General features: G+C 41.7%; 1 protein-coding gene across 1 annotated transcript; it reads left to right on the top strand.

Annotated features, from left to right (window-relative positions):
- The first annotated feature begins 1,046 nt into the window (after positions 1-1,046).
- trhra (thyrotropin-releasing hormone receptor a) lies at positions 1,047-13,893 on the top strand. Its single transcript, XM_060920669.1, has 3 exons — positions 1,047-1,057; positions 9,614-10,394; positions 13,465-13,893. The coding sequence occupies exons 1-3, from the start codon at positions 1,047-1,049 to the stop codon at positions 13,891-13,893; spliced, it is 1,221 nt and encodes a 406-aa protein (XP_060776652.1).
- Positions 13,894-14,246: the final 353 nt, after the last annotated feature.

Raw genomic sequence — 14,246 nt, 5'->3', positions numbered from 1 at the left:
AGATTGGACTTCACTAAGCATTTAAGTGATCTCTGATCATGGTCAGTCAGGATCTCTTTCCAACCACAGTTTTTTCCATGAAGTTGATTGTTCATCACTATCCTTCCAGGTTTTAATCATGTGTTGGACAGTTCTTAACCCAATTCAAGTAATTTCAACTCAAATCTCCTTAGTTGTTTTCTTTGCTTGATGCAGGCCAATAATTTGACCCCTCTGAAACAGTAACATCTTTTCCATGAACACGGGATACGTCTTCCAACATGATTATTTAAGAAATGAAAAGCTACTCACTGCATCAGTTTAGGGTTAAAAGAATTGTTGCCAACTGAAACACATTAATCACTGCAGTAATGATCCAATCAAAGGCTCTTATGTATTTGCTTATTTAACTTCAAATGGTGACTTTTCCTTTTTTTTGGCTGGACAGTGTACTTCCATATAGGTTACACTGGCTGAATTTTAAATACAGGACTCTTAGTCCATTTAAATTTGAAGAAGAAGATTAAAAGGAAAGCCTACATTTACAATTACTACTGCATCTGGCAGATGCCTTTATCCATAGTACCTTACAGTCTCCATCAAAAATATATATCCTCATTCTAGTACAAATACATTACATTAGGTTTAATGAATAACATTAAGCTAAAATTCTATTAGAAAATAATTAGTACAATAACATCGTACAAGTTATCATTTATTAATGCTCAGTTAATTTCTTAGTAAAGATTTAGGGTTTCAGTCTTCATTTGAAACTAGACAGTGACTTGGCTGTTTGGACAGCCAGGGACACTTCATTCTACAACCTGGGTGTCAATACAAGAAGAGTCTTGATGCATATCTTCCTTGTTTGTTGTGGGATAATCAGTCAAGTGAGCAGGATTTTCGAGTAATCCCTTCAGACACATAGAAACTGGTGCATTCTTTGCTTTGTGGGCAAGCATCAGTGTTCATAACTGAGACAGAAATTTACTGCAAGAAAGTGGTGGGAATACAGCAATAGGGTGATCTGGGAAAACTGGGAAGAATGATATGAAGGTGGACACAACATGGACACACTGTAACCATATATGGTCAGGACACCGAAATAAACTGAGCAAATAAACATCATTCCATATGAATTCTTGATGAGGTGTATCATACTGCCCCATTTTCAATTACAGTACTAGGCAGAAAAAGTGGGGACATAACTGGATTTTCTCTCAAGTGCCAAATGCCATTATTATTATTATTATTATTATTATTATTATTATTATTATTATTATTATAGAATTCCTATGCTCATAGCAAATACATCTTTTCAGAATAGAATATTTATACATAGCACAATATTTGTTCACTGAAACAAAACTTGCATAAAATAATTCTGAGACAAGTGTAGTTAGCTCATTTTAATAGTTCTGGTGTGATTATACCAGTTGTAGCTGTTAGTGCAGCTGTTGCTTTCAGGTGGAGAAGAGCAGAGTGCTAAATGGGAAGTGGAGCTTACAAAAAAAAATCTCTCAAGTGGTGTTTCGATGATGGTGGTGATAATGTCTAACACATCGGTTCAAAATCTTCCATGTTCAAATAGATTGAAATCTGGTGAGTGTGGAGGCCACAGCATATGATTTACATCATTCTCATCCTCATCAAATCATTCAGTGAGCCCTCATGCACTGTTAAAGGGGATACTGTCGTCCTGGAAGACAGCACTCACATCAGGATGGAAATGTTTCATCATAGCATAAAGGTGATTGCACTGTTTTGCAGTGACTTTTCCCTGTAAAGGGACAAGTGGATCTAAACCATGCCAGACAATCAACCTCACAGCATAACAGGGTCACCAGCTTGTATTTTTGTCACCTGTCTGTCACTCTTTTCAGGTAGAATAGGTACTGTCCGAGGTTCTGAAATCAGTCAATTATTTACAACTGAGATGGTGTAATGTAGGAAATTTCACCAATATAACATGAGGTATCCAAATTAAGTTTGGAATTTTAATTATGAATGATATTTTATGTCTAAGATAAAGCATGTTTTACTACTTTAGTCAAAACCACCCCACTTTTTCTGACAATTTCAAAAATTCTGTCTTAACAGATAATGGTAGATATTACATGGATATGCTGTTTCTGAGCACATGCATATCTCATCTCATTATCTCTAGCCGCTTTATCCTGTTCTACAGGGTCACAGGCAAGCTAGAGCCTATCCCAGCTGACTACGGGCGAAAGGCGGGGTACACCCTGGACAAGTCGCCAGGTCATCACAGGGCTGACACATAGACACGGACAACCATTCACACTCACATTCACACCTACGGTCAATTTACGGTAGAGTCACCAGTTAACCTAACCTGCATGTCTTTGGACTGTGGGGGAAACTGGAGCACCCGGAGGAAACCCACGCGGACATGGGGAGAACATGCAAACTCCGCACAGAAAGGCCCTCGCCAGCCATGGGGCTCAAACCCAGACCTTCTTGCTGTGAGGCGACAGTGCTAACCACTACACCACCGTGCCACCCCCACATGCATATCATTCAAAGAAATGTAACCTTTATCTTATTTGTGTGTAGTATTCTCTTCCTTTGTCTGCCATTTATGCATGCTTCATATCTTTTGCATTATGTTTATGAACAAATATCAATATAAATATGTTATAAATCGCAAATATATTCCAAGGTGAACATGCATATGCATATTGTGGCACTTGTATTACTGTTGAGTAATTTCCCAGCTCTATTATTGGCTTGTGTACTGTCTCACTTGAAAGTTAATTTATGTGTGTAAAAGCCTCAGCCAGATGAACAAATTAAAGAAAAGAATAACTTTCCTAACTAGCCAAATCTGTAGCGGTGAATCCATGTAGAGTTTCAGTTCTAGAGGGTTTTTCAGTGCATCATTTGACAGATCAAACATAATGGATAGTCTGTTTATTTATTTATTTATTTTACATTGGTGTGAAGGAATATATTTCTGTATAGTAGTCATGCAAGGTCAGATGTGGGAAATGGTCTTTGTCATTAGCAAAATTAAACAGCTTTGTGTCCCACCTAAATATTTGATTTATTCCCTTGAAATAAATGCTGCCAAGTTCTGAGTGGCTTGCTGGCATGGAAAGTGTTATAGAAAGCCTGGCATGTCTGTATTTAAAGCTAGCTGAAATAAAATTCACTGAATTCAATTCAATGAATGACATAATAAGGCTGAACACACATGATTAACTACTTCAGTACAAAAATGCAGTGGAGCAGATAAATCCTGGACCTGAACTAATGCACACAAATGTTTATCTTTGTTAAAATAAGATCATACAGCAACATCAAATAAAATATTTGTTACCTTGTGCAGACTATTAAGTAAGAGATAGTTTTGCTTTATCAAGAACAATATTACGAAAGCATGTGTAAATATATAATTAAGTATTAAAAGAAAAAAATGTTATGCATGACAGAGACTTTCTCAGTAGTTCTTTCTCTGACATCTCCTTTGCTTGCTTTGGATGAACTTTAAGATATTGATTACAAACACTGAAGTTGGTGAAGCATATGAGATGTGAATCCTGAATTGCTATCATTCCCAAATTGTGTTACCTCGTTGAAAGCAGCTTTAAAAAAGGACTGAAAATCTCTGAAGTGCTGAGAAATCTTAAGAAAGCAACAAGTCTTGTTGAGACTTAATAAATTGTGTTTCTCATCAAAAGCCTGTGGAAATTAATATTGTACATGATTTCTTTTCAGATATAATATCTACAGTACAAGCCACAATAATTCTGTGTAATAAATAGGGTGACAAAATGTTCAACAGTTCCTGGTACAGTCTTTTAGTCATTCTTTGCTTTAGTTGTCAAATAATGTTTTCATTTTTATAGACAAATTAATGTGCAGAATGCTCATCCCACTCGGGTATATGTGTTATTATTTGTCATTTATTTGTTGTTATTATTATTATTATTATTATTATTATTATTATTTGTTATTATTTGTCAGGCTGACCCCAGTGAAATGAAATCTGCCCATTAGACAGAATCTTGAATCCAACACAATCTGTGCAACTCTTATTTTGTCTTCATTAGAGTTATGTTGATGGTTGCTATGCCTGCTCGGCATTGTGAAAGGTTTTGTATTTATCCTTATGTAAAAGAAAGGTGTCAGATGAGAAAAACATCCATCCATCTATTATCTATGCAACTTATCCATCAGGATCGTGGGGAAAGCTAGAGCCAAGCCCAGCAGACTTCAAACAAGAGGCAGGGTAAAGAGAGACGAACAACCATTCATATATGGGCAATTTAGAATAGCCAGTTGACCTAATCCACATGTCTTGGAACTGTGAGAGGAAACCGGAGCATCCAGAGAGAACTTGCAAACTTGCACAGAAAGGCCCAACAAAGTTAAAACCCAGAACCTTCTGTCATTTCTGTCTGGTACTGGACCATCAGTTGTCTGGTGACTGTATTAACTGGGTTAAAAAGGGGTTGTTATTATAAACATATCCACAAGAGGGCGGTGACACATTACTGACAAAATACATCTGGAAACTCGGACCTTGTGCACTTGTTCACATCTCATCTCATCATCTCTAGCCGCTTTATCCTGTTCTACAGGGTCGCAGGCAAGCTGGAGCCTATCCCAGCTGACTACGGGTGAAAGGCGGGGTACACCCTGGACAAGTCACCAGGTCATCACAGGGCTGACACATAGACACAGACAACCATTCACACTCATATTCACACCTACGCTCAATTTAGAGTCACCAGTTAACCTAACCTGCATGTCTTTGGACTGTGGGGGAAACCGGAGCACCCGGAGGAAACCCACACGGACACGGGGAGAACATGCAAACTCCACACAGAAAGGCCCTGGCCGGCCACGGGGCTCGAACCCGGACCTTCTTGCTGTGAGGCGACAGCGCTAACCACTACACCACCGTGTTGCCCCCACTTGTTCACATGCAGCACCAAAACCAAAATGTATCTAAGACATATTGTATACATTAAGGACTACTGAAAATAAAGTATAGAATGAAAAAACATAGAACTCATTATCTGGCTATGCTTTTATTTGTTACTTTAATATTAACATTAATATTTGAAATATTTGAACATTAATAATTTAATGTTTTACTCTTGCTGAGGATGGCACGGTGGTGTAGGGGATAGCACTGTCACCATACAGCAAGAAGGTTCCAGGTTCAAGCCTCACGGCCAATGGTGGCCTTTCTGTGTGGAGTTTGTATGTTCTCCCCGTGTCTGCATGGGTGTCTTTGTGTACTCTGGTTTCCTACCACAGTTCAAAGACATGCAGATTAGGTAAAATACGCAGCCACTGGGGTTGCACAAGACAGTGCATACTTAGTGCTGGTCCCAAGCCTGGATAGACTGGGGAGAGTTGCATCAGGAAGGGCATCCAGTGTAAAATCTATGCCAAATCAAATATGCAGCAGAACCGATCTGCTGTGGCGACCCATAATGGGAACAGCCCAAAGAAGAAGGATATTTACTTTTGCTGTAGCTTTGTTGGTGGTTCATCTAAGAATCATATATTAAATTCCATTATAATCACATCTAGAATTTCTGTTTAGAGATAGCACCATGACACCAATAGAATATGTATTTAAAAAAACAACATTGTAATACACTACAGTAATATTTATAGTAAGAAGAAGAAACCTTTATTTGTCACATGCACACGCAAGTACAGTGAAATTCCTCCTCTACATTTAATCCATCTGAAGCAGTGAACACACGCATGCACACACACATACCCAGAGCAGTGGGCAGCTGGGAGCAGTTGGGGGTTAGGTGCCTTGCTCAAGGGCACTTCAGCCCAAGGCCGCCTCATGTTAACTTGCCACATGTCTTTGAACTGTAGGGGAAACCAGAGCACCCGGAGGAAACCCAGGCAGACACGGGGAGAACATGCAAACTCCACACAGAAAGGACCCCGTCAGCTGCTGGGCTCGAACCTAGAACCTTCTTGCTGTGAGGCAACAGTGCTAACCACTATACCACCATGCTGCCCACCCATCCATCCATTATCTGTAGCCACTTATCCTGTATAGGGTCGCAGGCAAGCTGGAGCCTATCCCAGCTGACTATGGGTGAGAGGCGGGGTACACCCTGGACAAGTCGCCAGGTTATCGCAGGGCTGACACATAGGCACACAACCATTCACACTTACATTCACATTCACACCTACGATCAATTTAGAGCCACCAATTAGCCTAACCTGCATGTCTTTGGACTGTGGGGGAAACCGGAGCACCCGGAGGAAACCCACGCAGACACGGGGAGAACATGCAAACTCCACACAGAAAGGCCCTCGCTGGCTGCTGGGCTCGAACCCAGGACCTTCTTGCTGTGAGGCGACAGTGCTAATCACTATACCACCATGCCACCCACCATGCTGCCATTTTTTATTTTTTGAAGAAAAAAAATGATTCAGTGAAAGAAAACAAGTAATGCATATAAAGTTTTTTTTGCAAACAATTCCAGTTATATCTTTGAAATCTTGACACATATCAGTTTTATGCTTTCAAATTATTTTTTGAAAAAAAAAAAAGAAAAGCTAAATCATTATTTGATTCAGAAAGATTTAGGAATGTTTGGCTACATGCTGTGGTGAATGTTGAATAATTTTCACATATGCACAGAAGATCTTTTAAGCCAAATAAAGCTCAGTTTTGTGAAAAGATGATGGAAGTGGTCTCTTCCAGTATAATAACATCCCCATCTACAGGGCATCAGGGCTCACCAAATAATTTGATGAGAATTACATTGTTGAATGTTCGTCCCCTCCAGCAGGTGCTAGAGAGCATTGCACACTTAAACTACTAGACATTGGAACAGCTTATTTCCCCATGCCATCCCCCTCGTAAATAGCTGACCTGAACCATCTTTGCCATATATTATTGTGCCTCTTGCATCATATCCTGTTGTTTGTACCACCACACTGCATTTGATGTACCTTGACTCTTATGTGTATATTTGTTGTATATTGTCTTGTCTGTAAATAACCTGCACATTGTCTGTATATTGTGTACTGTCTCTTGTTGATATTGTAGATTGCATACATATTTATATTATGTAATATCTATATTGTTTATATTGTACATTACATATGCATATATACATTTTTTCTCTTTTTCTGTATCGTTAGAAAGACACCAACTGCCAGAACCAAATTCCTTGTGTGTGTCAACATACTTGGCCAATAAACCTGATTCTGATGAAGATAATTTGCTGTGGTCTTCACAGTCACCAGATCTCAGCCCAATCAAACTTTCTGAAGTGACATAATAGACAGCATTATTTGACAATCATCAAATGCTAGCTGAGGGAATATATTCTGGGGAAAAATAGTGTTCATCCTTCCAGTGCAGTTCCAGAGATGTGAGTTGCTTTCAAGCTCTTGTGGCTCGTGGTGGCCCAAAATCTTACAAAGACATGTTATAATTGATAGTTTTTCGTTTAATATGTTACCTATCTGGGGCGGCATGGTGGTGTAGTGGTTAACACTGTTGCCTCACAGCAAGAAGGTCTGGGTTTGAGCCCCGTGGCCAACGAGGGCCTTTCTGTGTGGAGTTTGCATGTTCTCCCCATGTGGGTTTCCTCTGGGTGCTCCGGTTTCCCCCACAGTCCAAAAAGATGCAGGTTAGACTAATTGGTGGCTCTAAATTGACCGGAGGTGTGAATGTGAGTGTGAATGGTTGTTTGTCTCTATGTGTCAGCCTTGTGATGATCTGGCAACTTGTCCAGGGTGTACCCTGCCTCTCGCCCATAGTCAGCTGGGATAGGCTCCAGCGTGCCTGCGACCCTGCACAGGATAAGCAGCTACAGATAATGGATGGATGTTGCCTATCTGGAGATTGGAGGAGATTGGTACAACTGGACCAAGAGAAGATAATTACCTTAACTAATTATACCACTCTAAATAAACATTGTGATTTTATTACTGTGAAATGAGATTGGAGTAATTCAGGTAATACGACCCAAGCTCTCTATAGGTGGAAAATAAGCAATCAGTGAATTAGTGGCTTGGAAGAGTTTTTTAAAAGGGAGTAAATCTTCTTCTTTCAGCTGTTCCTGTCACAGGTCGCCACTGCAGATAAAGTCCCTCCATCTCCTCCTGTCCTCCGTATCTTCTTCTGTCACGCCAACTGTCCTCATGTCCTCCTTCACCACATCCATAAATCTCATCTTTGGTCTTCCTCTTTTCCTTCTACCTGGCAACTCCATCTCCAGCATTCTTTTCCCAATATACCCTGGATCTCTCCAAACCGTCTAAATCTCTCCTCTCTCACTTTGTCTCCAAGTCGTCCTGCATGCCCTGTCCCTCTAATGTACTCATAATTAATAATATTCTCATTATTACTCCCCCTTTTTAAAAGGGAGTAAATCATGATTGGTCATGGAATGTTAACTCTGTACAAGTGCTGTTCTTTCCACCATGACATATTTGTTGGTGGGGAAAATTCTCAGCTGGAAGTGTGTCGTTGTTTTTCATTGGAAAACCATTTAACAGGTTTGCTGAAGAATAGATTTATTTTCAGATTTTTTTCCCCAACAAATACACCTGTGTGTGCTGCTGTGTGTACTCCCACTTTTTATTAAGACTCTCATCTCATCTCATTATCTCTAGCCGCTTCATCCTGTTCTACAGGGTCGCAGGCAAGCTGGAGCCTATCCCAGCTGACTACGGGCGAAAGGCGGAGTACACCCTGGACAAGTCGCCAGGTCATCACAGAGCTGACACATAGACACCGACAACCATTCACATTCACACCTACGGTCAATTTAGAGTCACCAGTTAACCTAACCTGCATGTCTTTGGACTGTGGGGGAAACCGGAGCACCCGGAGGAAACCCACACGGACACGGGGAGAACATGCAAACTCCGCACAGAAAGGCCCTCGTCGGCCACGGGGCTCGAACCCGGACCTTCTTGCTGTGAGGCAACAGCGCTAACCACTACACCACCGTGCCGCCCACTTATTAAGACTCCTACTGTTAATTAAGACTAAGTCTGATTTGCTTCCCTGCTTCCTGCATCCTCTGACGTAGTATCAGTATTCACACTGGGTGAGAAATTGCTTTGGACTGCAAGGTTGCAGTCTGGGCTAGTTTATAAAAATAAATAAATGAAAAAATAAATAAAAAGGGCGGGTTTTAATATGATTGCTCTGGAAAGATCTATTCAGTGTGGAGTGCTGTGGGAGAATTTCTCACTCCTGTCTGCTTCACCAGCGCGCTGCATTGCTTCTCCAATTAGCATTAGTGGAGGCTTATGGGGCTCTCAGTAAAGCCACATTTAGTCTATGGGCGGATACACAACTACTGCCCTCTCCACCTTAGACACACACCACAGAGCACTGGTTCCTCCCAGCCACACGTAGCCTATATCTGGAAATACTTTTAGAACCTTACAAGCACGTCCATAAAAAAAAAAAAAATCATCTGCAATATCAGAAATTTGGTGTTTAGGCTAAACATTGGCTGTGTTTTTGCACAACACCTTGCTACTTTTATAGACATTTTATTACCTGTGTGTCTCGATTATGGCGTGCATCCTGGACTTAAAAAGTGATCGGTGATCGTGTTCTCCAGTTGTGAAGGACAGGAACGGAGTGAAGCATGGAGAATGTGACATTATTTGGAAATGATAACCAGACTCTAGGCATATGGACCGACCAAAGCATCGAGTACAAAGTGGTGAGTGTGCTCTTGGTGATAGTTATTTGCGGCGCCGGGATCGTAGGGAACGTGATGGTGATCCTTGTGGTTCTCACGACCAAACACATGCGGACTCCAACCAACTGCTACCTGGTGAGTTTGGCTGTCGCAGACCTTATCGTGCTGACGGCGGCAGGTTTACCTAACATTACAGAAAGTCTGTTCGGGGAATGGGTGTACGGCTACGGCGGCTGCCTCTCCATAACATACCTGCAGTACCTGGGCATCAACGCGTCCTCCTGCTCCATCACAGCCTTCACCGTGGAGAGGTACATCGCCATCTGCCACCCGATCAGAGCTCAGTCTCTCTGCACCCTCTCCAGGGCCAAAAAGATCATTGTCCTAGTTTGGACTTTCACCACTCTTTACTGCCTTATGTGGTTTTGCCTGTCCGACATCGAAAAGAAGATCTACGACAACATCACCTTAACCGTGTGCGCTTACAGGGTGCCAAGGAGATTATACAAGCCAATATACTTCGCCGATTTCACTTTGTTCTACGTGGTTCCGCTCCTGCTGGCCTCCGTGCTGTACGGTCTGATCGCCAGGATCCTCTTCCTCAACCCCCTGCCGTCGGACCCCAAGGAAAAGGCGCAGACCTGGAGGAAAAGCTCGTGCGCAGAGAGCAAAACGCACTCCAAGAGCTCTTCTTTTGGAAGCACTGCGGCCACGCGAAGACAGGTATTCATTTACTCTTCCTATCGTGGACACTACAGACTATTTTTAATCATATTTAAGACATTTAAGCTCTCATTTATAAGGCTGACGCGTGCGTAACTGGGCACCGTCCGTCCGTGCGCGCGTGTTTACCCTGTCTTGGAGTAATCTCATGTCTGCACATTTTGGTGTTTTCCCTGTTCCAATACATCCACTTCAGCTCAGGAAGGGATGTTTATGAGCTGAATAAGTGGATCAGGGAAGACACTTTAAGGTAAGGTACTCCAGAACCAGGGCGGTTTGGCTGGGGTGCTTTCCAAGGTGATCATAAAATGTTAAAACCTAAGACAAGTGTATGCCAGAATGTAAAAAAAAAAACCAAATAATTACACGTCTTGAGTAGTGTGCACACTCCTTAAAAGCATATGGAATTTCAGAGAAGCATTACCTGAAGGTGCGGACAGACAAAGAGAACAAGCCGCTTTTCATTTATTCTAAATGATCCTGAAAACATAACTACCTTCTCATGGCCATTATTGCATTCATATAGTGGCTAGCACAATTGCAGATTAAACAAGCACAACATGGACAGTGTTGAGTTGAGGACCTGATAAAATGATCAAACACAGCTAGTCTCATCTCATCTCATTATCTCTAGCCGCTTTATCCTTCTACAGGGTCGCAGGCAAGCTGGAGCCTATCCCAGCTGACTACGGGAGAAAGGCGGGGTACACCCTGGACAAGTCGCCAGGTCATCACAGGGCTGACACATAGACACAGACAACCATTCACACTCACATTCACACCTACGCTCAATTTAGAGTCACCAGTTAACCTAACCTGCATGTCTTTGGACTGTGGGGGAAACCGGAGCACCCGGAGGAAACCCACACGGACACGGGGAGAACATGCAAACTCCACACAGAAAGGCCCTCGCCGGCCCCGGGGCTCGAACCCAGGACCTTCTTGCTGTGAGGCGACAGTGCTAACCACTACACCACCGTGCCGCCCACACAGCTAGTCTGCTTGAATAAATAAATAAATAAATAAATAAATGTAGTAAAGTATAGTCAGCATTAAACTGGAAAAAGAAATCCCAATGAAGGAACATGTCCAGGTTTTAAGACATGGACTGGCAAAGAGCGACAAGAGGACAATATGGGGTGTTACAACATAATTATGTATATGTTGTATTTGTAAAACATCTGATTTGCTCCATAGTACACCTGAATGGCAACGTAATGGCACTACTGTATTGTGTTCCTATTATACTGTATACAAATCTTGCCACTCCAATTCTAACTTCACTGAAATAAGTAATAGACCTGTCAGTGTGGTCAGAGTGCGGGTCACAGCTGGAGTGCTAAGGCTTATTATAAGGTTTGCAGACGCCTTCCTGTGCATTCCAAGTAGCCGTGCCTTGAAGAAAGTCACATTTATTTCTCCCTTTCAAGGCTTTAGCTCTGCAGATGCTATTCAGACCCTCTGGGTCTGTTCCCTCTTCCCATCTATTTTTTCCAAAAATGTTTTAGTGCCATATCTGCACCATCCCTCTTCTGCATCCTTGTTTCTTGCCACTGCCTCTACTCATGCTTATTGCTGTCTACAGCTAACCTAGCAATTACAAAGTACTTATGCCATAAAGTAGCTTGACTTTCATCTTAGAACGGATGTTTGATGGCTCTGATGCACCTGTTCTCACATTAACTTTACAAGCAGCTGACTGGTCAGGACCTGGATACCACACACACACACACACACACACACACACACACACACACACACACACACACACACACACACACACACACACACACACACACACCAGGAGCCAGGCAGAAAACAACAACATTTAATGAAAGTCTCAGTGTCTCAGATGACACACAATAAATATCTTGCAGTTCCTACATAAAATAATTTGGTGTGTGCTGTTGTGCCACTCAACATTGTGGTCTGTGTGCCAAGAAGAAGGTTATGCTCGATTCTAATGTAAACACCACTAATACATTTGCTATTTTAGCAGCACTGGCCTAGGGGTGAGTGATGTGGCCAAAATATCACATCATGATACCTGGAAGACATTTTCATGATACACAATATGGAACACAATACTTAGGTTTGGTAACAAAATGACAGTTAAACCAGTAGTACCGAATTTAAAATAGTTTCAAACACATTTACAAAAATGATTTTCCATGTCCAGTCAACTATTTGTTGTGTCGTGAGTAACATCAGATTATCTGACATCTGCATACACTCACGGGTCACTTTAATAAGAACACCTGTACCCTGTTCATGCATGCAATAATCCAATTAGCAAATCATGTAGCAGCAGCACAAGGCATGAAATCATGCAGATACAGATCAAGAGCTTCATTTAATCCTCACATCAAACATCAGAATGAGGAAAGTAAGAGCTCAGTGATTAGGGGGAAAAATCACCACCTGCTCTTTTTTCCAATTTTCAACTGTCCAGTTTTGGTGAGTCTGTGCCCAATATAACCTTAGATTCCTGTTCTTCACTGATAGGCATGAAACCTGATGTGGTCTTCTGCTGTTGTATCCCATCCTCCACAAGAATCAATGTGCTGGGTGTTCGGAAATGTTTTTTTCTGATCACTGTGCTTGTAAAGAGTGGTTATTTGAGTTATTTGAGCTTCCTGTTATCTCAAACCGGTCTGGCCATTCTACTCTGACCTTTCACATTAACAAGGCGTTTCCCTCCACAGAACTGCTGTACGCTGGATGTTTTTTTTTGTTATTACACCACTTGCTTCATTCTTTGTAGAGTTTAAACTGTACAAAGAATGCTTGGGTGTGAAAATCCCAGGAGATGAGCAGTTTCTAAAATGTGTTCTGAAATATTTTACTACTAGCCTGTCTGGGCAGACATAGCCTGTTTGGCACCAATAATCACGCCACTGTTAATGTCACTGAGATCATATTTTCCCCCTCATTAAGATGTGTAATGTGAACATTAACTGAAGAGATTGACTGTACCTGCACGATTTTATGCATTGCATTGCTTATGCATGATTAAAGTATGGCAAAGGTGTGTAGATTTTATTTTAGTCTTTTCTTGTTTGTGTTGTAGGTGACAAAGATGCTGGCTGTGGTGGTGGTTCTCTTCGCGTTGCTTTGGATGCCTTATCGTACATTGGTGGTGGTCAACTCATTCCTAAAACCTCCCTATGAAGACACGTGGTTTTTGCTCTTCTGTCGACTCTGCATCTATCTGAACAGCGCCATCAATCCTGTCATCTACAACGCAATGTCTCAGAAGTTTCGTGCTGCTTTCCGCAAGCTGTGTCACTGCAGGCCGCAGAACTCACAGAAACCGGCCACATACAGCATGGCACTGACTTACAGTGTAATCAAGGAGACCTCCAATGGGCAGAGCCCAGAGCACTACCCCACAGAGATGGAAGAACTTCCAGGGCCTACAAATGAATTCCTGCCTGGAAGAAAACAGCTTTCATATAAGGAGTCCTCGGTGTCAGACAGCATGTTATCTACAGCCTAGTTTTACGGATAGATAGTTGTTCATAGACAATAATATAAGCATAAATCAGTCTTATTATTCAGCGTTGAAGAAAGTAGTACCAAATTTAGTCTAATAGTCTATAATGGCTCTGGTATATTTAAAAAAAATCTATCAGCAGAGTGTAATGATGTAGGCTACATATACAGAAGTGGCCCTAAAGCACTAAGTCTCTTTTCTATAGACTTTGTGTGAAGTAAATGAAATGGCATAGAATGCACAGGAAATCGTTCAGATAGTCCTGTCTAGATGATTAAGAGCTTTGTGCTCGAAGCCTAACTCATGAGGGTTAATACAGCCACTCGACAATGTATCACTGTTAAACACCTCACCCC

Source organism: Neoarius graeffei, chromosome 5 (genome assembly GCF_027579695.1).
Source record: "Neoarius graeffei isolate fNeoGra1 chromosome 5, fNeoGra1.pri, whole genome shotgun sequence".
NCBI lineage: Eukaryota > Metazoa > Chordata > Actinopteri > Siluriformes > Ariidae > Neoarius > Neoarius graeffei.
Note: the sequence above shows the minus strand (reverse complement) of the source record. Positions and strands in the feature narration are given on the sequence as shown.

What these genes read in the sequence shown, in the direction of transcription:
- trhra (XM_060920669.1), top strand. An exon ending in CTGCGGCCACGCGAAGACAG is followed by an intron (nt 10,395 to 13,464) that starts GTATTCATTTAC and finishes TTTGTGTTGTAG; the next exon opens with GTGACAAAGATGCTGGCTGT.